The 23402-nt window shown below is 38.1% G+C and overlaps 1 protein-coding gene across 2 annotated transcripts in view; it reads left to right on the plus strand.

Annotated features, from left to right (window-relative positions):
• ASCC3 (activating signal cointegrator 1 complex subunit 3) overlaps positions 1 to 23402 on the plus strand; it is a 324079-nt gene that overhangs the window by 282807 nt on the left and 17870 nt on the right. For both annotated transcript variants that reach the window (XM_043890243.1, XM_043890244.1), the window contains exon 37: positions 6807 to 7031. In XM_043890243.1, the coding sequence (XP_043746178.1) occupies positions 6807 to 7031 (225 nt within the window). The remainder of the gene's footprint in view (positions 1 to 6806; positions 7032 to 23402) is intronic.

Here is a 23402-nt window from a genome sequence, read left to right on the forward strand (position 1 = left end):
GGGACCCTCAAAGGAAGTAATAGCTTTTGATGAGACTTCATTTAATTATGAATAATTTCTAATTACAGAAACTATTATCAATTTGATATTTTTAAACATAAATCAAATGTCACCTCTTTGAAGATCTCACAAACACTGCCTTTGTAAAATTTAATAATGAAAAAGACATTACTAGTCAAAGTGAAGTGAAGTGAAAGTCGCTCAGTCATGTCTGCCTCTTTGCGACCCCCTGTCGCCTGTGATGCTCCTCCATCCGTGGGATTCTCCAGGCCAGAATACTGGGGTGCGTAGCATGTTCCTTTCTCCAGGGGATCTTCCCAACCCAGGGATTGAATCCAGATCTCCCCCATTGCAAGCAGATTCTTTACTGTCTGAGCTATCAGGGAAGCCTAAAAATACTGGAGTGGGTAACCTATCCCTTCTCCAGCGGATCTTCCCGACCCAGGAATTGAACCAGCATCTCCTGCAATGCAGGTGGATTCATTACTAGCTGAGCAACCAGGGAAGCCCACAGCCACAATGTCCAACGTTTTTTGCAACCCCGTGGACTGTAGCCCAGCGGGCTTCTTGGACCATGGGATTTCCCAAGCAAGAATACTGGAGTGAGTTGCCGTTTCCTCCTCCAGGGGATCTTCCCGACCCAGGGAACCTGCGTCAAACCTGCATCTCCTGCATTAGCAGGCAGTTTCTTTACCACTGAGCCACTGGGAAGCCCTAGTAATCAAAAGAATAATATTAAATAATAAAATCCATGCAAGTATTCTTAAGTGTTTTCCTGTAGTAAGAGGCTGTGTCCCTCTTTTTGAACTCAAGTTTGAACCTTATCCTATCACTTTTCCCTTTTTTACCTTAAAAAAATTTTCTTTTTACTGTCTTTCAGCTCAGTCATAACCTTCTCAAAGATACCTTCCCTCTGACCCACTGTTATTTGTACCCCTCCCTTCCTTGTCCAGTTGTCATTTTACATTTATTCATGGTCAATTTTGATTAGGGTTTAGCTCCCCCATTTGACTATGAAGTTTAATGAGAGTAGGGGATGGATTGTGTCTTTTTTTTTTTCCACCGTTTGGTACCCAGCAATAATATATGCTAAATAAATAATTGGTAAACAAATGACCAAGACATTGTCCATTGTGTTTATTAAAGTATTTTTCATTTCTATTATTAAAGTGTATAGATTTTGCAAAGAAATTAAGGACCCCTTGGCTTAATTAACAAAGGAACTCTTTGATTGCTTTTATGCACCAAGAAAAGCCATCAGTGAATTAAATTTTTCAGTAAGATTACTGTCTGGGTAATCTACATTAAAGATTTGATTGCCCCCCTAATCAACCTAGAAAGATCTCTCCACTGCAGAGCATTTTTTCCAACCTAAAATGTACTCAGCTGTTAGCAGACTCATCTGATATTGATATTGCTGGCAGTGAGCAAATTCACAATCCTGGTGAAGCAGGGGATTAAAGCAATAAATCGGGGGTAATTCAAGCAGAATTGGCATGATTTGGAGAACAGTGGAGTCACATCTTACATACACTTTAGATTCTAAAGTAAGCAAATACATTAAGAAGCACTAATGATTAAAGTTACCTGAAAATAACCCTAAAAGTAGAATAAGCATAATTTTGAGTAGTCAGTCTTGTTCAGATATGCCAATTCTCAGTCATTTCAACACCACTGGTTTTCCCTCTAGTATTAGAGCAGATCGCTGTTTCTTTAGCACCAAATAAAGTAGTCGCTTGCATTTGGAAGTCATGCTTTTTGAAAAAATGTGCCTCTTTGGATGCTGGAATCATACATCACACTCTCAGTATTTGCGAACTAAGACTGGGAAATTCCTAGTTTATATTGCTGCCTGCTAATCAATCAATCGATATCTAATCTATCTGTTTCTCTCCCTCTATTTGTCTCTCTCACACACACACACAGAGTGTGGGAAAGAGGGGTGTGTAATGTATATAATAAAATGTGAACAGCATTGTGCAGAAGGAAGTGGATTACTTAGACAATACTATTAATTAGTGCTTTTAGCCAAATCCTTTCCATATAATTTGATTTTAATTTAACTTTCCATGTAATTTATAAGTCTAAACCTGTTTCCTACATATCTGAAACCTGGAGGACCATCCAGTTGTCAGTATTAAAGTAGCTATTCAATTTTCTTTTGGTAAAAGATCAGTTGTTGTTCAGCCGCTCAGTCCTGTCCGACTCTTTGTGACCCCAGCACGCCAGGCTTCCCTGTCCTTCACCATCTCCCAGAGCTTTCTTAAACTCATGTCCATTGAGTCTGTGATGCCAGTGGATCAGAGGTGGTTGTGTTTTTTGAACAGTATAAAGAAATCTAAATATAAATAAATTTTAAATTGTGAAACAGATTTAAAGCTGATTTCTTCTCCTTCCACCTCCACCCAGCTATCTGGATTGTAGTCCTTTCTTTAAGTGTATTTTGCACGCTTAACAGAAAGCTCCTGCTCACTGAGTGTTCCCAGCCTCTCTGTTATTAATAGCATCATCATTCTCCTCATCCCTGAGGCTCAAACCTTAGACCCCTCCTTATCTGTTTTTATGGATCTGCTCGTATTATTTTCTGTGCCTGGAATGCAAGGAATCTCTCTCCCTCTCTCCTCTCCTGCAAATTATTCTAAGCCTCGAACGAACACTCTCTCTTTTAGGAAACTTTCCAACACATCCAATTCACTTCAGTCCTCTTCTCTGAAAAGCAGTATTTTATTCTGCACTTAAAATAAGTATTTATGAAAAAAAAATAAAAAAAAAAAAAAATAAGTATTTATGTAAGTTGTTTTCACTGATATCACTTTATTTTTTTTTAATAAAAGGTCATGTTTTAGATTTCTGAACCAACTTCTTCCTTATCTGCTATTGCATTTTCCTTAAGCTATTTGGCAAGGCTGAGATGGACAGGCATTGATGGGGATTTGAATGGAGCCCAGATACTAGGTTGAGATATGTCAGTCATCAAGTGACAATTTATCAGCCCTGAAATTCACCTGAAATCAAAAATAATAGCCCTGCCATGTATAACTGGTCCTTCTTTGGCAGATGACTTGAGAGAGAGCAGGAAAGAGTTGAAATGACATATAAAAAGAAATCCAAGATGACTCAGAGGCAAAACATTATTAACTGCTAACATGTCAGTATACACTTCTCACATAAAGCAGCACAATCTGGTGAAGACAATGTTCAAAATAGTGTAAAACAGCTGTGATATTTTTGACTTACAAAACAAAGTGAGACAAGAGACATAATTCATGAGAAAATGTCATGATTGTTTTAATATTTCTATTAAATGTCCTGGTTCTAGGAACACTATTCACCGTGTCTGTTCATCTAGGTACCATCTGCTTATCTTCGGTATTAGCCTATCTGCCTTTTCCTTCAGGAAACCTTTATGACCGTCCTAACTTGGTCAGATTTCTTTGCTAAATTCTCATGCCCTTTTACATATTTTTTTCTTCATGGAATTTATCATCATATCACAGTTGCATTTATGTGGCTGAATAATGTCTGTCCTCTTCATAAGGTGGATATTCAAAAAATATTTGTTACTGTTTTCTATTTATTGCCCTTGTTCTATGTTCCTGTTTTTGTCTTTCTCTGTCTTCTGTTGTCTTATTTGAGCATTTTATATGATTTCATTTTCTGCTCTCTTAGCATATCAGTTATATATATGTGTGTGTGTGTATATATATATATATATATATATATGTAGTGGGGGGGTTTTTTTTGGCCTTTTTTAGTGGTTACCCTAGAGTTTACAATGTACGTTTACAAATAATTGAATTCCACTTTCAAGTAGCAGTATACACTAGAGAGTAATGTTAAGTATAATAACAATTATAATAACAATCATAATTCCTTCCATTTCTTGTTTCATTGCTGTTGTTCATGTCACTTATATACAAGTCATATACATAAGCATAAGACATATACATAAGCATACATGATTGAATGCATTGTTATTATTTTGAACTAAGTGTTGTCTGTTAGATCAATTAAAAAGAAAAATGAAAGTTTTTATTTTTGCCTTCACTTATTCCTTCTTCAGTGTTCTTCTTTTCTTTATACAGTGCCAAATTTCAGACCTATGTTATTTTCTTCCTCTGCAGAGAACTTATATTTCTTGCAAGGCCAGTCTACCAGTCTGTTACCAACAAATTAATTCAGTATTTATTTGTCTGAGAAAGTTGTATTTTTCTGTCCCTTTTGAGGGATAATTTCACAGGGTATAGAACTCTAGGTTGGTGGAATTTTTTTCTCAACACTTTAAATACTTCATACCACTCTCCTCTTGCTTGCATGGTTTCTGAGGTGAGTAATTCAGAAGTGACACTTACCTTTGTTTCTGTATAGGTAACATGATTTTTTTCCCTGTGGATTGGTGTCTGACATTAATGGGGAGGGGGCAGGATTTTCAATCATCATTGTTTCAGCTGTTTCTTCTCTTACTTTCTCTCTTCTCCTTCTGGTATTCCCATTATATATATATATATATTACACCTTTTGCCATTGTTCCACAGTCCTTGGATATCATCTTGGGTGTCCTTCAGTCTTTGTTCTCTTTGCTTTTCAGTTTTCAGAGATGTGATTGTTATATCCTCTGGCTCAAAAATTCTTTCCTCGGCCATGTCCAGTCTACCGACAAATCCACCAAAAGCATTCTTCATTTCTGTTAGTGTTTCTGTCTTTAGCATTTCTTTTTGGCTCTTTTCTAGGATTTCCATCTCTCCACTTCTCTTGTTCGTCTATTCTTGTGTGCTTAGTCACATCCAACTCTTTGCAGCCCCATGGACTGTAGCCTGCCAGGCTCCTCTGTCCATGGGACTTCCCAGGCAAGAATACTGGAGTGGGTTTCCTTCTCCAGGGGATCTTCCTGACCCAGGGATCAAACCTACATGTCCTGCATTGCAGGCAGGTTCTTTACCACTGAGCCACCGGGGAAGCCCTCATCTGTTTTTACATGCTGTCTATCTTATCTGTCAGAGCTCTTAGCATATAAATCATTATAAATCATAGTTGTTTTAAATTCCTGCTCTGATAATTCTAACATCCCTGCCATGTCTGATTCTGATGATGACTCTATTTCTTCAAACTGTGTTTTTAGCCTTTTGGTATACCTTTTTTCTTGATAGCTGGACATGGCATATTGGGTATAAAGAGCTGCAGTAAATAGGCCTTTTGTAATGCAGTGAGGTGGGGCACAGAGGTGTAGGGGGACTATCCTCTGGTCCAGTGGTCAGGCCCCATGTCTATAGTGACTCTAAACTGTGAATTTCACACCTGTTTCTCAGTTTTTTCCTACCCTCCCACCTTTGGTGGGATAAGATGGCTAGCATGGGCTGGAGTGGGATATTTCCATTCTTCCGTGTGCAAAGCTAGAACTGGTTACAGTTGGGTGTTTCCCTTATCCAGGTCAGATAGGTTCTGATAATATCCCAGCGGGTTAGGCTCCAGTTAACTGGTTCTCCTGAGAGCTGGCGTTGCTAAAAGGACAGAGTGCTCTGGCATCTTTCAGAATGGTTCTTTTCCCCTCCCCTTGCCAGAAGTCCAAGGGGATTTTTCTCTGGTATTGACTGTTGGAATCTGATTGGGCTCCTGAAGGTAAATCTCACAGTATTGTGAGGCCCCTCCAACTTAGTCCCCATGGAGCTTTTAGCTCTTGGAGTTGCCCACACTGAATCTCCCACAATTCATCAGTTACAGTTCAGGTTTTCTTGCCTTCACTTATTCCTGTGACATTTTCTGCCTATGAGTCTCTGCTCCTCTTAGCCATGACTCGCTGCATTTTCCAGCCTTGGGGGAAGCAGTTTGTCCTGTGTCCTCCCTTCTCATGTGGATCCAAGACCATATGTTGTTGGTTTTTTCAACCTCTTCTGCTCTTTTTTTTTTAATTGATGTATAACTGATATACAATGTTGTGTTAGTTTCTGCGGTATAGCAAAATGTCAGCCTGTTCAGCTTTTTACTTGTTAGGATGGAGTGGTGGCTTCTATGCTCCTTGCATGTGGAACTGGAAACCCCCAAATGTGAACAATTTTATTTTAATCTAATTTATCATAGTAAGTCTTAAGTTAACGATCCTGGTCTTCACCATTTTCCTACCTCACCAATCCTATCCTCATCCACCTTTCTCCCAGCCCTGCCTACTTCTTCCGCTCATCCTAAGTCCCCAAACTGACTGTCCCTTTAAGACTCTCTACTTAATTACCATATCAGAGCATTCGTTTCCGCTTTGGTAGAACTTGTTTTTCCCTGATGAACTCCCAGTCGCCGATCTACTGCCGTGGGCCCACTGTCAAGCATGGCGTTTGATGCTCACTAGAGTCTGTATTACTGTGCTTGACTGTATAAATAAGACCATACATGAGTTCCATATATATTATAAATTACTAGCTTTTGCTTAATAGTGTGTGTATGTTAGTCGCTCAGTCATGTCCAACTCTTTGTGACCCCATGGACTGTACAGCCCGCCGGGCTCCTCTGTCCATGGGATTTTCCAGGCAAGGATACTGGAGTGGGTTGCCATTTCCTTCTCCAGGAGATCTTCCCGACCCAGGGATTGAACCTAGGTCTCCTGCATTGCAGTCAGATGCTCTACTGTCTGAGCTACTAGGGAAGCCTGATATTATTAGTAGTATTGAACAAAGCAGAATTTTAAGGGATATGGTTATCTTAAAGTTTTTCTAAAGATTGTTTCAAATGTTAGTAGTTAAAGCTAAGTACAGTAACTATTATAGTCTTGATCCAGTACATTAATATATGTATCTATGTGAATTTGTATGTTTTTTCAGGATGCAGAAGAATATACTGATTTGCCAGTAAGACACAATGAAGATCATATGAATAGTGAACTGGCAAAATGTCTTCCCTTGGAATCGAATCCTCACTCATTTGACAGCCCTCACACCAAAGCACACCTCCTACTGCAGGCACATCTCAGCCGGACCATGCTGCCCTGCCCGGATTATGATACTGATACCAAGACAGTGTTGGACCAAGCTCTCCGAGTATGCCAGGTATGAAAGTCGTTTCTAATTACCTACATTTTCTCTTGATTCTTTCTGGATTTTTTCTTTTTTTTTTCCCCCTGTTGTAGAAGAAAATATACTTCTTGTAGAAGAAAATATATGTTGTTGAAGAAAATAAAAGTGTTTAAACACTTTTATTGTAGCATCATTGAGAAATACCTAGTGAATCAAACCAAGAATTTTTGAAGGAAAAGAAAATGTAAATGCAATAAGGTGATAGTTTCAGCCATCCAGTCAATCAAAATTTATTGAAGGTAAACTGAGTATCAGGTATTTTTCTAGGTTCTGAGCATACAGCAGTGAACGGGACAGAAGAGACCCTGCTGTGATGGGCTTTCACTGGAGATGTAAAAGACAATTAAAAATATAAGTCAAGTGGCAATCACTGCTGTGTTGAAATAGTAATAAAGTATAATAAAGGAAATTTGGAGAAAGATGGAGGGTGCCATTTTGCCTGTGAAGTCATTTAAGAAACAAAGGGAAGGGGGTGAGCCATGGGTTATCTGTTTAGAATAGATTCTAAACACTCAGAAGAGCTAGTGCCAGAATTCATGTAGGAACTTGCTAAGTACATTAAAGAAAAATGAAGGAGGCCATTGTAAAAAAGTTGAAAAGGAGTGGTTTGAAATGAGATCAGAGAGGATGGGAATGGAGACTATAGAGAAAATGGGGTCAGGTCATGTAGGGAGTTTGTAAACCATGGTAGGGATTTTGGTTTTACTCTGAATGAGAGAGAATCTGTAGAGTAGCTTCCATTAGTGGTTCATTAATGTTTATGGTGGTTATATTGATACCTATGAATATTTGCCGTATTAATTAAAACATAAATTCTCAAATATTACTTCATTTGAAAGTAACAGTTATAAACCCATTATATGTTAGAGATTTTTCATAGGAAATAACTATTTTCGAAAACAATTAATGAGAAGTGTAATAGTGTTTTACATTTTTGCAAATATCTTTCATATCTCACTTACTAGAAGTCAACTCATTTACCATCTTTTACAAGCAGTCTGTTACAATATGATATTTTAATTGAAGTATCTGGAGGAAATCCAGCCTCAGAGAGATACATAGTTTAAAGAAGAAAGAGTATTTGTATAGCCTTTTCAGAAAAGTGTAGATATTCTGATACTGTACAAAACCTTGACATGTGATATTCCTTAGCTAGTTGCCATGTGGAATCTGAAATCGTTATCTATGAACTTTATAGCTTGAATAAAATTTATTCAAGCTTTATAGCTTGAACTTTATAGCTTGAATGCTATAAGGCTAGGGAAGAAATGATGGTGGTTGGACCAAGTTGGTCTGGGTAAGACTGGTGAAAAGTAGTTGGATCCTGTATATTTTTTAAGGAGAATCTGTTAATGAGTTGAACAAGGGTTTTTAGGCAAAGCGTGGAGCCAAAGATGATTCCAGAGCTTTTCCCCAGGGCCACTAGGAGACTGGAGTTGCCATTTCCTGAGAGAGAACTGTGAGAGGAGCAGGGCGGGAGAGGCACACTTGAAGGACTGAACTTACAAGAGACTAATTTTCTACTTTATGCCTTTGGGACATTTCTATAGCAAAAACAAATATGGTGTTTTTAGGGCTTCCCTGGTGGCTCAGATGGTAAAGAAGCTGCCTGCCTGAAATGTAGAAAAATTGGGTTTGATCCCTGGGTTGGGAAGATCCCCTGCAGAAGGGAAAGGCAACCCACTACAGTATTCTTGGGGCTGTCCTAGCAATTCAGATGGTTAAGAATCTGCCTACAGTGGGGGAGAACTGGGTTCTATCCCTGAGTCTGGAAGATCCCCTGTAGAAGGGAATGGCTACCCACTCCAGTATTCTTGCCTGGAGAATTCCATGGACAGAGAAGCCTGGTGGGCTCCAGTCAGTCCACGAGATTGCAAAGAGTCGGATACAACTGAGCAAGAAACACTTTGACTTTCACATGGTGTTTTTAAAGGTAGAGTAAATGAGTCTGAAGATTTATGTATGAGTGAGTGAGTGAGTGAAGTCGCTCAGTTGTATCTGACTCTCTGCGACCCCGTGGACTGTAGCCTACCACGCTCCTCCGTCCATGGAAGTTTCCAGGCAAGAATACTGGAGTGGGTTGCCATTTCCTTCTCCAGAGGATCTTCCCAACCCAGGGATCAAACCCGGGTTTCCCGCATTGTAGGCAGATGCTTTAGCATCTGAGCCATCAGGGAAGTCCTAGATTTATGTATAGTCATTTACAAAATTAAAGACTTAAGAGATAACCTAGGCATCTTTCAGGTTATAGAACACTGCAAAATATTACAGTTCCTCTTATTAATTCTGTATCTGTAGAGGATATCTACATAAATATGTGAATATATATTTCTAATGAGAGAAGATCCAGAATACTATCTACCAAAAGATTAACAGTAGCCGTCGCTGTGTCACAGCATTTGGGGTAATTTTTAATTTATTTTCTATGCTCTTCTTAAATGTTTGAATGTTTTCAGATGAGCTTCTAACAATTTTATTATCAGGAGAAAAAAAGCTTAATTTTATTATTTAAAAGAATAGAGCTGTTTCATGTAATATTCACAAACTATCAGGAGTTAGAAGGGAAATAAGGCTATAATACACAAGTAAATGTTTTTAACCCTTTTTTGTAGCTAACATACGGTTTATCTCTCTAGGAAGATGATTTGCCACTCTTTATTAGTCACACTTTATCAATGAAGGTTAAAGTTCCTAAAGTTTTAGCTGTGGCCACAGATACTCATTTGTGTTTCCTGTAGCCATTTTTTCTCCTCCTCGAAGGCTGACCTGTTAATGAACTCAAGGTCAGGGAGGGTTGGAGAGACATTACAGGGGAAATTAAATTTTTGTACTTACAGGTATACTTACAGGTGTACGTATTTACATCATATATAAAAGTTATAATATATATCAACTCATTCATAGTTTCTTTTTCACCACTCAAGTCAATAATGATTCAAAAGCTATAAATAATAGAAATCAGTGACTTTACAAGAAGTCTATTTCTAAATTTACTCTTAGGAAAAGATTAAGTCAGGTACTTTTAGCCTCTACGTAAATATACTTATATACAGTTTCTTGGATATTTATATTTCTTAAAAATTTTTTGCTCCGTCTAAACAACATATAAAGAGAAATAGTTCTTAATTATAAAAGTAATACATGTCACTGTAGAAAATTTGGAAAAGCAATGTATTAAGCTTAAAGTCATTCATGGTAATTATATCTTCACCTCTATGAATATAAGGCTCTTTTTTGTTGATGAATTAAAAAATTTTTAATTCAAAAAAATGTTTGTTAATTTTTTTTCATTTTGAAGTAACTTCAGACATAAAAAGTTTGTAAAACATAGTACAATAAAATTTCCATGTGTCTTGCACTGGGCTTCCCCTAATGTTAGCATCTTGCCTCAGTGCTGATCCTGTTAACTAATCTACAGACCTCATTCCAGTTCTGTCCATTTGGATTTTATCCTACTAATGCCTTTCTCTGTTCCAGGATCCAGTCCAGGATCCCACAGAGCACTTAGTTGTCACGTCCCCTTCAGTCTCCTTGACGTTCGGGACATTGGCACGTGTGAGGGGCACTGGCCAGGTGTCTTACAGAGCTGTCCCTCAGTTTGGGTTTGCCTGATATTTCCTCAAAATCACATTGAAGTTACATACTGCTGGTTAAGAATGCCTTAGAAGTGATGTTTTGTCCTCTCGGTGTATCATATCAGGAGGCTTGTGACATGGATGTGTTATTACCAGAGATGTTGACTTTGTTCACTTGAGGTAGCATCTACCAGGCTTCTCCACTGTGAAGTTACTTTTTTTTTTCCTTTTGTAACTAATATGTTGTGGTAAGAAAATTTGAGATTATGCAGTTATCCTGTTTCGCATCAAATTTTCCTACATTATTTTCATCATTCATTGGAGGCTTTCACCTGAAACAGTTATTACTACTGTGATCTTTTTCTGTCATTCCCAGAATTTCCATTCTCCTCCATTTATTTATTTATATAAGTATAGGCTCACAAGTATTTAGAGAGTGATTTTAGAGATGCTCATTGACTTCATTGCTACCTGGGTGTCATTACCTCTAAGCCCCCTCAGTGGGAAAAGCTAGGAAATATAAGTATGTATACATAGACATCTGTATCTGTTTGTTTATCTACTTGTGTGTGTGTGCGTGTTTGGATATGTAGAAAACATTTGTATTCATAAAACCATGAGTTCATTCCAATATCTCCAATTCTAGTTTAGTACCAAGAGTTCATTTTAGTCTTCCCCTTTTTAAAAATTGCAATTCTTTTCTCTATCATGAGAAACTTGGCTCTCACTAATCAAAATTTGTTTACTTAATTCTTCTAGCCTACTCCTGATATAGCTTTAGAATGACTAACCCTACTCCTGCCAAAAAACAAGTTTACTAACTAGAGTAAATAGCTGTGTATAGTTCTTTTTTGTCTTTGGAGGCTCAGAGGCTCTTTTTCTTTGTGCATTTACTCTCTTTCTTCCTTTGCAAATTTTTATCATGTTATTTTCTAACCTTTTTAACTTAATAATTTACAATGTCAAGTATTCTTCTTAAGTATAATTTCTAATGGCCACATTATATTTTTTCATAAGAAGGTCACAGTTTGTTTAATTAATTCCTATCGTCGGGCATTGTGTATGCAATTTTCCATTAGTATAAATTACAAGCATTAGTTATGTTTATGGACTTTCCTTGTGGCTCAGCTGGTAAAGAATCCACCCACAATGTGGCAGACCTGGGTTCGACCCCTGGGTTGGGAAGATCCCCCGGAAAAGGGGAAGGCTATCCACTCCAGTATTCTGGCCTGGAGAATTCCAAGGATTGTATAGTCGATGGGGTCGCAAAGAGTCAGACATGACTCAGCTACTTTCACTTACACTTACTTATGTTTATAAATGTAGATTTGACTTTTTGGAAGCCACCTAAAAAGAAACTTAATTGTAAAGAAATGGCAACCAGCTTCATATCCTAAATCCTCTCATTCCTACAATTTTTTGGTAAGATTATGATAAAAAGTTAACAAGCCAGGAAGAGGAAATATTAGGGTTGCTAATGGCAAATTTGAGGGTAAGTCATGACTTGATAATTTCCCGTGACAGAGTGACAGTTTTCATTATTGTACATTATTGTTCTCATTTGATACATTGATAACCATTGGCCTGGAAAGCATTGGTTCAAGCAGTTTTCTAAACTGAAGCCCTGCTGGCTGATTGAAAATTATACTGCCCTCATGGGACATCGGCATGACCTTGTGTTCTGAGTATGGGACTTGGTACCACCATCTTAATATAAATTCAGCTCTGCTCCTGTTTTGGTATAAAGGCCTTAGGCAAGTCACTGAACCCCTGCTGTCTGAATAAAAAATAAAATCTTACAAGAGTGGGACATTAGTTAATATTTACAAAATGAACAATGATTTGAGGACTCGAGGAGCCAGGTCTGTCTTAGTCTCCTCATTCTTAGCAGTACTTTTACTTCCTTGCTTTTTCATAGTCATTTAACTCTAAATTTTATTATTCCCTTTAATTTATAGAAATATACCTTTTACATGAGCTATCATTTAGGTTATGAAAACTGTAGTCTTGACTACCCGTGTCCTGGGGAATCTTTTACAAAGAAAAACATAGTTGTTGTAGTCATGTTCACTCTGGCTTGAAGTCAGAATGCACAATACAGCCTGCCTTTGCTTCTTGTATGCATTTGAAATTATGTATCAAGGTCATTTGTGGGTTTAAGGTGTTTTTGTCATGGTTCCTTTGAATGTTTTACTGTTAAGAGCATTTCCATTTGCATCCCACCCAACAAAAATGAGTAAAACTTTATGTACATATCTCAATTTTTAAACCTGCTTAAAATATACTAGTTTATAAACTGAGCAATTGTAAAATTATTCTTGCCAGTAGTCTTTGAGATCCTCTCCTTGATTACATTAGCTCTAAAATATATTTATAAAACGTAGTAAATGATGTGACATACTTTGTGTGCCACATATACCCGGAAAAACTTAATGTTAGCTTTTATAGGAAAATTAAATATCAAAAATTAAAGTGAGTTGCCTAAATTTTTCAGATTTGATGACCAAGTCAGAACTGTTGAAAAGTTTCAGGTGTCTTGATTAACACCACACTGGTTTTTTTTTTGTTTTTTCTTTTATCAAGGGAAAAAAGAAACTGGTTTTCAAAGAAGTTAAATAATTTAGCTGAAAGGTGATCTGTTGAGGCAGTCCATGCTGAAACCAAATGGAGATACCAGGACTTTAAATCCTGCTCTAATAGCTATGATCTTTTCTAAGAAGTGCCATAAGTCTTTATGTTGAAATCATCTTCATTTCAATGAAAAATAATTGAATACAATACTGAGCCAAATATTATCAGAGTACATGATTTATCTTAGCCACTCCCACTACCTCTTGTATGGTGTTTATAGCAAAACTTACCAGTAATTGGACACTTTCAGATGTTTCAGGGAAAAAGGGAAACGGTGGCTCAAGGAGATGACTAAGTGAGCTGAGGACCAAAGGGCTGTGTGTGATTCATCAGAGTGTAATTGCGCTGTCAGTTTGCTGGGTTCATGTGGAGAAGTTGCTTTCAGATAAAGAGAGGCCAAATTTACCCTTCAGCCAATGCTATCTACCCTGCAGCCTCATAGATCAAAATGTGTGCATTTTAAGATTTATTTTAAAGAACTTTAGCAATAATGGGCTTCCCTGATAGCTCAGTTGGTCAAGAATCCACCTGCAATGCGGGAGACCCCGATTCGATTCCTGGGTCGGGATAGGCTACCCACTCCTGGGTCAGGAAGATCCGCTGGAGAAGGGATAGGCTACCCACTCCAGTATTCTTGGGCATCCTTTGTGGCTCAGCTGGTAAAGAATCTGCCTGCAATGCAGGAGACCTGGGTTCAAACCCTGGGTTGGGAAGATCCCCTGGAGAAGGGAAAGGCTACCCACTCCAGTATTCTGGCCTGGAAAATTCCATGGACTGGATAGTCCATGGGGTCGCAAAGAGTTGGACATGACTGAGCGACTTTCACTCGCTTAGGCAATGATACTCTTAACCACTGCAAGATACATCTCATGAAAGGAGAACACACACACACACACAAGCAGAAATATGATGGTGTAGACTGGTTAGAAAGATCTCTGGAAACCTATACTTCCACATTGAAACTGGAATTAATGTGTTAAATACTAAATTCAACCAGAATATTTGGAGAACTGCATATCATCCCTGCACCCCCACACCAAAAACTTGCTATTTAATGATAGTCCCTAAGGCAGGCTATCATTAATAGTGGTGCTGGTGAATGCTTATTGAGAATTTTCTTTGTAGCAGGCTCTGTTGTACTTTGATTGCATAGATTTATTTGCTGTAATAGTCCAATGAAATAATACAATTATTGTCTTCATTTTACAAATGAAAACTAATAACCTTCCCAAGATCATATTAGAAAAACAGTTTCCAGCATAGGTTATCTATATAGTAAAACTTTATCTTACTGGATTCCCTTTGTCCTGTAAAGATGTATCTAAGAATTGTACTCTTGGTCTAGTCTGGATTTATTTTAGATATGAGAACTTCACAAGAATTTCTACTATTTTTTTTTTTAGACCAAGAATTCCCACTAGAACATGAATAATATTTTTTAATTAATCCCTTCTTTTCAGAGTATACTCAAATCTCCTCCCTTTAATTACTCTAGTTCCCTTCAACAGTCTGCCTATAATTACTTTAACCAGTTTCTAAGAGGGACTTGTTAATATGACTGATATTTGTAATTGCTTTATTATATTATCTGCAATGTCCAATTGATATGCTGTTTGCCAGTTGATATGTTTTTTGTTTCAACAGCTTATGATCCTTCCCAACGTTTTTATTTTTGCTTGGTTGCTCAATAAATTAGCCATTTGCTTCCTCAGATTCTCCACCAAAAACTATAGTAATTGTAAGCAATGGGGGAAAAATCAGGTTGCTGATACAACCACAGGGAGAAAAGGGAATGCCATAATAAAGATAGTCCTATAATATTAATAAATAGTGATACACACTATTAAATGACTATGCTTAGATTGATTATTATAACACATATACAAACATTTTATGTTCCTCTTTTATTCTTTAAGGTTTGCTTTCTCTGCTTAGATTAGCTTCTTGGCTTCTTTCAGAGTAACCACCACTCCCCTGGAGGCAGCTTTTGTCCATGCACCTGGTCCTTTTTGAAAAAGTTCAAATGTCTAGAAGCAACAGGCAACCTCAGAGATTCCTTGTCCCAAGGTACAGAACTGCCAATTCCCTTCAGAGGTAACAGACATCTCCTCTTTACTGTTGGAGGAGAGTGTAAAGTTCTGTACTCTGTATAACAAGGCACATGTTTGTATAGATTGAATTCATCATGTTCCATGGCACTAATGGAAGTTGACAAAAAGTAAACCAGGAGACTGGCTTTGAAAATGATTTATTAATAGGTGATTCAGTGCCTGAAAGAAAACAAAACATTTAGGGAGCTGTGTTCTGATGAGTAAGTTTCCATTGTTTTGTAAGTTCTTGCATCTAACTTTAACATAGGAGCTGTCATTTTACATCTTTTTCTTTAATGCCCAAGCTTTTTTGAACAGGTAATAAGTGTCCAGCCTTTCTTCTCTTTCACATGAGATAACATGTAACTCATATACCAAATACTTTAATAAGTTGCATAAACAGAAAAAAGGGGGTAAATGTGTGAATTGGCATGCTTTACTTCATTCAGAAAACCTTAAATTTGTGAAACTGAATCCCTGAAAGTTTATTAGTAGGGTTGTTATTTAGTCCAAACTTCAGAACAGTTAGTTGACCTCTGTAACAATATCTGCTAATGTGTATTACATTTCAAATAACTAGTATCACATTTTTATAACCCACAGCTATTCTGAAAACACGTTGCATCTTCAATCTATTTTAATTGGTAAACTTAAGATATGAATGTATGCGTCATTAGAGTCAGAATAGAAAAAAATAGGATAAGGGAAGCAAAAGAGGATACAATGTTATGAATATTTTTATTGACCTGAATATTTTAACTGAGAGATGTTACAACTATAGCTGGGCCCATATTCCCATTAACAAATGATCCCCATTTGTAGTAGATTAAAAAGCTAGACTATTTGATGATACCAGGAGATAAAACTGCCATGAAGCAAGGCTAACGTAACCTTTGAAGAGTATTTACCTATGGACACACTCAGCACAGGCTCAGTGGGCTGTTAATGTATTGAATGTCTGTGTCAATTAAATGAACAAGTTCTAGAATCAGAGTCAAATATAGTTAGTGGTGAATAGTCCAGTGTTACCGAGCTTAACCAAAGAAGTACTGCATCAAATCATCAATCCAAAACCTGTAAGAAATATTTTGATGTAGCAAATCGTAGGTTAACTTTCCTGTATATTCTTAATGGAATCCTTCCTTTCACATTTTTAAATGCTTATGATTATTATTAGATCAAATGAAAAGCTTATCTTTAAGTGGACAGTACACACAATAGACTTCAGAAAGCTTCTTTAAATCATTTTGAGAAAAAGATGGGTGATGATCAGTAAATTATTTTTAGATTTCCAAAATTGGGTTATACATATTTAATAATATATAAAGAGTTAATTTCTACAACTCAAGTCTTTGAAGTATCCTAAAATGAAAATTACACTATTAAGTTTTAAATGTATCTTTTATACTTTTATGGGTATGTTTCAAGGAATATTAATACTATAAGCATACATTTGGAGGATTTTGTATCATATCCAAAATATGCTGGAACCTTATCAATAACTATTTATAATGTCACTGACTGTTAAGGTGACTTGGGCATAATTCTTGGCACATAACAGATCTCAATATATCGTGGGTGAATGTAATGAATAAATATTTCACTTTTTCCTCTCAAGTTCTTTCTTAGGAGAGGATTGAAAAGGGAGATTTCTTGTGTGCAGATTCTCACAATGTTTTTCAAATTATCTGCCAAGTCTGAATTGTCTACCAACAAATGTCTGTATGTTGTAAACATTTATGTGACCTTATCAAATTCATAGAGACGGGGAAGTCTAATTCAGGCTGCTTTCCTGGCAAGACTGCCAGGAGCTCATATCTTGCCACAGAAGGCCTGATGAGGTTTTATTAGTGGATGTCTATTTCAAAACGAATAATTCTAAATGAATTTAATCCTTAGTGGTTATTCTTTCAAATGCAAAGATCCACAGTGTGATGCAGAATCATCATCCAGCTAGTGCTTATTTTACCCTGTATCAGAGTCACATTCAACAGAACACCCGAAGTGAAAGGGTGAGTCGCTCAATGGTGTCTGACTCTCTGTGACGCCACAGCCCGCCAAGCTCCTCTGTCCATGGAATTCTCCAGGCAAGAACAGTGGGGTGGGTTGCCATTTCCTTCTCCAGGGAATCTGTCTGACCCGGGGATCGAACCTGAGTCTCTCCTGCGTTGCAGGCAGATTCTGTACCATCTGAGCCACCAGGGAACCACACCACCTAAAACAAAGCACCATCCCCGCTGCAGATGCAGCACGGAACTGATGCGTTTAGCATTTCCAAAACTAACACAAATGTGTGGATTTTGAGGTGTAAAACACCTTCACTTGCTCTTGTGGATTTACAATCTCCCTTCAAGGACTATAATGTAATTTGGAAGGCTATTTCCCCCTGGGTGACTCTACCTGTAAGCTTCTGTATGACAATTTGGTGCTGGTTTGTTGATGCTAGGATGCTATTATGAAGGATCCTTCTACCCCCAGCTCTTCTCCTCATACCCACATAACAACCCTTTTCCCGGTTGGGGCTGTAGGAAATGAGTAATGCTTAACCCATTTGTGTGATCAATTCACTTAAGCAGCTACTGTGAAATGTTAATCACAACTTTAATTTGTACTGCATTAGCATTTTGATTAACTTGTAGGCTTGCTAGCGCACTTGAAGCGCTTTTACTCATAGTTACAGCTCGGAAATGACTTTTTGATTAATTAAGTTTGTTAGACAGCAGCTGAGCTTCCTGAATGCTAACCTTCTGGGGGTAAAAGTTCAGGAGAAAGTTACTGTGAACAACTGTTGCTATTGAAAAAGATTCTTGTACATGTACTTATAGCATTTTAATTATTGACAAAATATTGTATCATTACTTGCAACTGACCTGAACCTTTAAAGGAGTGTGCCTTTCTGTCTAGAAAGCTTTTTTTCAGGTTTTCCCATCATTGTAAAACTTCTGGGAGCTCTTGAACTGAATAGTGCATTTTCTAGCAGATGTCTAACAACTAATGTTTTAACAGGCTGCCTAACCTGAATTACCGTAGTGGTTTTTGTTTGTTTTTTTTTTTAATAAACTTTGCATTTTAGAATAGTTTTAGACTTGAAGAAAAGTTACAAAGACAATACAGATGTTTCCTGGATACCCCACACTCAGTTTTCCTCTGTAGTTAACACCTTATGTCAACATGGTACATTTGTCACAATTAATATTTGTCACGATGCACCTTTATTGATATATTATTATTAACTAAAGTCCATGCTTATTCAGAATTCATTAGCTTACTTAATGTCCTTTTCTTGTTCTAGGATTCCATTCAGGACACCTCATTATATTTAGTTGTCATGTCTTCTTAGTCTCCTCTTGGCTGTGAGTTTCTCAGACTTTCATTGCTTTTGATGATCTTTCCATAGTAGTTTGCATTTTCTTGATATTCCATTGATAACAACTTGGTTCCTGTAAAACAGTGAAAATGTTATCTTCTCATTCTGGACTGAATAAGTCTTTTTCTTCAACTCTGACCATGTATTATGTTTATGTCATTTAATTTAAACGTAGCAACATTTTCTAGCCCTTTGAACCTTTGTCATGACCTTGTTTTCATGTGGTTTTCCCCTACGCTGTTACTAGATACAGAGGAGAGATGTGAGGAAAAGGAGGAAATGTCCTTGAAGAGGAGAAAGGTGAAAGGAAGGAAGGATAGAGGTTGTGGGTCCTCAGAATGCCGAGAGGGAGCAGAGAGGCTGACATGTCTCATTGTGCTCCGTATGCACAACCCACGGCCACAGCTGACGCATTGAGGACTGAATTCACACTCTGTAAACTGAAGTTTAGAAAGTTTTTAATGCTGGATCATAGAGCTACATCTTTTTATGCACCATTAACATACCTCTTGGTGTACAGTAAATGATAGTTTTTCCTCTTGGTGAGGTGAGTGATTGTATTTCCTTGCAATGAAATTGACTTAATTCAATTACAGTACTCAGAGTTCCAGTTTTACCCTTGAATTATTTAAATCCAGAATTCAGGCATGTTTCAAAAGATATTTAATGGCTGCATATCCAGTTCCAGAAAAACATCTACTTTTGCTTTATTGACTATGCCAAAGCCTTTGATTGTGTGCATCACAACAAACTGAAAAATTCTTAAAGAGATGGGAATACCAGACCACCTGACCGGCCTCCTGAGAAATCTGTATGCAGGCCAAGAAGCAACAGTTAGAACTAGACATGGAACAACAGACTGGTTCCAAATAGGAAAAGAAGTACGTCAAGGCTGTATACTATCACCCTGCTTATTTAACTTATATGCAGAGTATATCATGCAAAATGCTGGGCTGGATGAAGCACAAGCTGGAATCAAGATTGCCAGGAGAAGTATCAATAACCTCAGATATTCAGATGACACCACCCGTATGGCAGAAAGCGAAAAAGAACTAAAGAGCCTCTTGATGAAAGTGAAGGAGGAGAGTGAAAAAGTTGGCTTAAAGCTCAACATTCAGAAAACTAAGAACATGGCATCCAGTCACATCACTTCATGGCAAATAGATGGGGAAACAATGGAAACAGAGACTTTATTTTGGGGGGGGCTCCAAAATCACTGCAGATGGTGACTACAGGCATGAAATTAAAAGACGCTTGCTCCTTGGAAGAAAAGCTATGACCAACCTAGACAGTATGTTAAAAAGTAGAGACATTACTTTACACCAAAGGTCCATCTAGTCAAAGCTATAGTTTTTCCAGTAGTCATGTATGGATGTGAGAGTTGGACTATAAAGAAATCTGAGCACCAAAGAATTGATGCTTTTGAACTGTGGTTTTGGAGAAAACTCTTGAGAGTCCCTTGGACTGCAAGGAGATCCAACCAGTCCATTCTAAAGGAAATCAGTCCTGAATATTCGTTAGAAGGACTGATGTTGAAGCTGAAACTCCAATACTTTGGCCACCTGATGCAAAGAACCGACTCATTGGAAAAGACCCTCATTCCGGGAATGATCAAAGGTGGGAGGAGAAGGGGATGGCAGAGGGTGAGATGGTTGGATGGCATCACCGATGCAATGGATATGAGTTTGAATAGGCTCCAGGAGTTGGTAATGGACAGGGAGGCCTGGTGTGCTGCAGTCCATGGGGTCACAGAGAGTCGGACATGATTGAGGGACTGAACTGACTGAACTGATAACCAAGTGGTGGATTAAAATTTATTTTTAGATTTTAGGTCTTCAAAAACTTCTGTTGACAAATGTTCTAATAATCAGTTAAATGCATAATAATTTGGAGTCTGCATAGTAAAATTTGGAGTCTGAATTTTTCTATTAAGTACAAGAAAAAGATAGATGTAAACCACTTTAAATCCTTCTTGAAATAAAACAGGGTATGTGTAAATCATTCAGAGGTTATGGAAGATAGTGTGATGAGCACAGATATAAAATTAGAAAACCAAGATCAAGTCTTCTCACTTTTCACCAGTGTGGTTACAGTCACTGGACTGATGTGAGCTTCAGGAGACAGTACCAGTGTCTGCCTCATAATTGGTGTTGTGAGCTATTTTTAAAAGTGTTGTATAGCCAACACACTACTGTACAAATATTTTTATCACACTTTATGTGTGTGCTGTCTATACAGTTTGAGTTTATATAACTCATTGCTACTTTTCACAATAATTGAATGAAATGTACTTTATTTGATACAAAACGCAGATCTGTTGTCAACCTTGCATTTTTAAGTATAATCTATAGTAGCAGAAAAAGAAGAAAAATATCTGTAGATTTGGATAAATCCATCCTTTGCAGGAATAGTTTACATCTCTATGAAATGTGGTTGTATTTATTATAAATGCCAAAACCAAGTTTGATATGCTTGAGGAATTCTTGAAATCGATTCAGAATAAGTGTTGAGGACATGAGGTATATTCAAGTCAGAAAGCATGCCCTTGGCTTCACAATGCTTACAGCCTAAAAAATTTTCTTCCAGAGAGTGTCTATCTTCTAAACTCTAGTTCTTTTTGATGATGGGGATGAGAAGCAGCGTTGTTTTTGGAGGTGGTAGTGGTAGTGGTTTTACCTTTGCACAAAGCCAAGTTCTTGAATGTTCCCTGTGAGTTCTACACGAGGATGAGGTCTGGGATGTCTGTAGTATATGTCCCCGTCTTTGTTTTTACCTCTCCTTCTCCAGCTGTCAGTCAGACACAGGCAGACACATACACCACCTCATTTCTGTGATCTCTTTGAAACTCCTGGGCTGGCTCGTTCTTTGTGCTTCTCCAGTAATCAAAGTCTGCCTCCTCAGATCTCCTCAACCACCTCTTTCTTCTCAGATTCCTGCTTCTCTTATCCATGTACGTTTTACTTTCAGTGTCTATAAGACTTCTTTTTCAACTGTGTTCCAAAGTCTGGATCTCTTTCCCCTCCTCCCTCAAACACCAGTTCACAGCGTGCAGCTCCATTCCAGCTCCTGCAGTCCCCAGAGTGGCTTCAGCAGACGCCCCTTCCGGCACTGTGATCACATTCATCCCGGTCTCCTCTGCTGCAATGCTGCATCCAGACCACCTCTGCCACCACCTCCACGGCGTCACCCTCTGATGCTCCTGACCACAGCTTCTTTACCCATCAGCATGACCGAGCATTTCTGCTACTCATCAGCCAGGAGTCTCTCCTCGCCTTCCTGACTCTATGGTCCAGTCCTCAGTCATCTATGCCTTCACTTGCCACCCACCCGGCGTTGGCCCTCCAGTTCTCCACTTCAACCGTGATGTCACCAGTAACCTAGAATCTCAACATCTGAATTCTCTGCTTTCACACCCACATTAACCCTACTCATTATTGTCAGAATCAGTCATGAAGCATTACTATTTCTATAATTTCTCAATGTTTCTAATAATTTCTACAATCACTATTTCAAAGTCATGCTGCTGAAACTCACCAATGCGTAGCTTTTATTCACATCAGTAATTCCCCCCAGTACTTACTCCAGATCTTTTCATGCTCCCTTACAGTCCTTTCTCCCAGCAAGAGGTGTCGCCTCCACTCACAGAGGTGCTAGACACCTGTGATATGGGTGCTGTTAGTTTCCATCCGCTTCTTTCAGAGCTTCCCTCTCTGCCGTGTGTGTGCAGTCTCAGTGACCTGCTGAAGCCTCTCTTCTCTGTGAGGCTCACATGCCCCAGGCATGGAAACCTCATTTTCTGATCTTAAGAGGGTCTTTTCTCTCTGCATCTTACTCTGTGCCTACTGTAGGCTGCCTCCTTTCTTCACTTACATTTTTCTGCCTCAATTCCAAGGGTACTACAGTCCATCTGAAAGATAGAAAGTGAACTTTATAAAAACAAATAACAATATAGTGTATGTTGGCATTTTATTGGAAGGTCAAGGCTTGCATTTAACTCTTCTGGCTTCAGAATGGCACCTTGGTTCAAATGAGTTCAAAACTGAATTCATTGCCTGCTTTCCTATAAATAAATGAACCACCCCATAGTTTCTGTTGATTATGATAGTTTTAATTGTATAACAGTATAGATAGTATAATTTTATAAATTAATGCAATGCCAGGAGTCATATTTCTAGTCTGTTACAGTCAGAAATGACAGGGAATTCTGAGTCAGCAATCAATTGAAGTTGATTCCAACTTAATAGGAAAAAGTCTCCTGGATGGAGTCAGCCCCCACCTATTTTGCCCCTAGACTTAGAATCATCCTAGCTTTGTCTGATAGGGGGCATACCCAGTAGACGATGGACATGAGGTAAAAGGGGGAAGGAGGGGGGTTCAGTATTTGCCTCATGTTAATGCTAAGCCAGTAAAGAATGTCCAGTTTTTTCTCTAGAGTGTACTAAAGCAGCTTTTTGTTGTTTGAGTATTAGATCTCTATAAGGGACTTTGAGCTGTCTTGGGGAACTGAACCATGATCTCCAGCTATTACCAAAACCAGCCCCATGCTAAGGAGGAGTATACACTTATTAGTACTTTGTTTTTTAAACACAATTTTTTTAATTTTTTTCTGGCCACACCATGCGGCTTGCCAAATCCTAGCTCCCCAACCAGTGACTGAACCTAGGCCTTGGCAGTGAGAGCA

The sequence above is a fragment of the Cervus elaphus genome, chromosome 28 (genome assembly GCF_910594005.1).
Source record: "Cervus elaphus chromosome 28, mCerEla1.1, whole genome shotgun sequence".
Classification (NCBI taxonomy): Eukaryota; Metazoa; Chordata; class Mammalia; order Artiodactyla; family Cervidae; genus Cervus; species Cervus elaphus.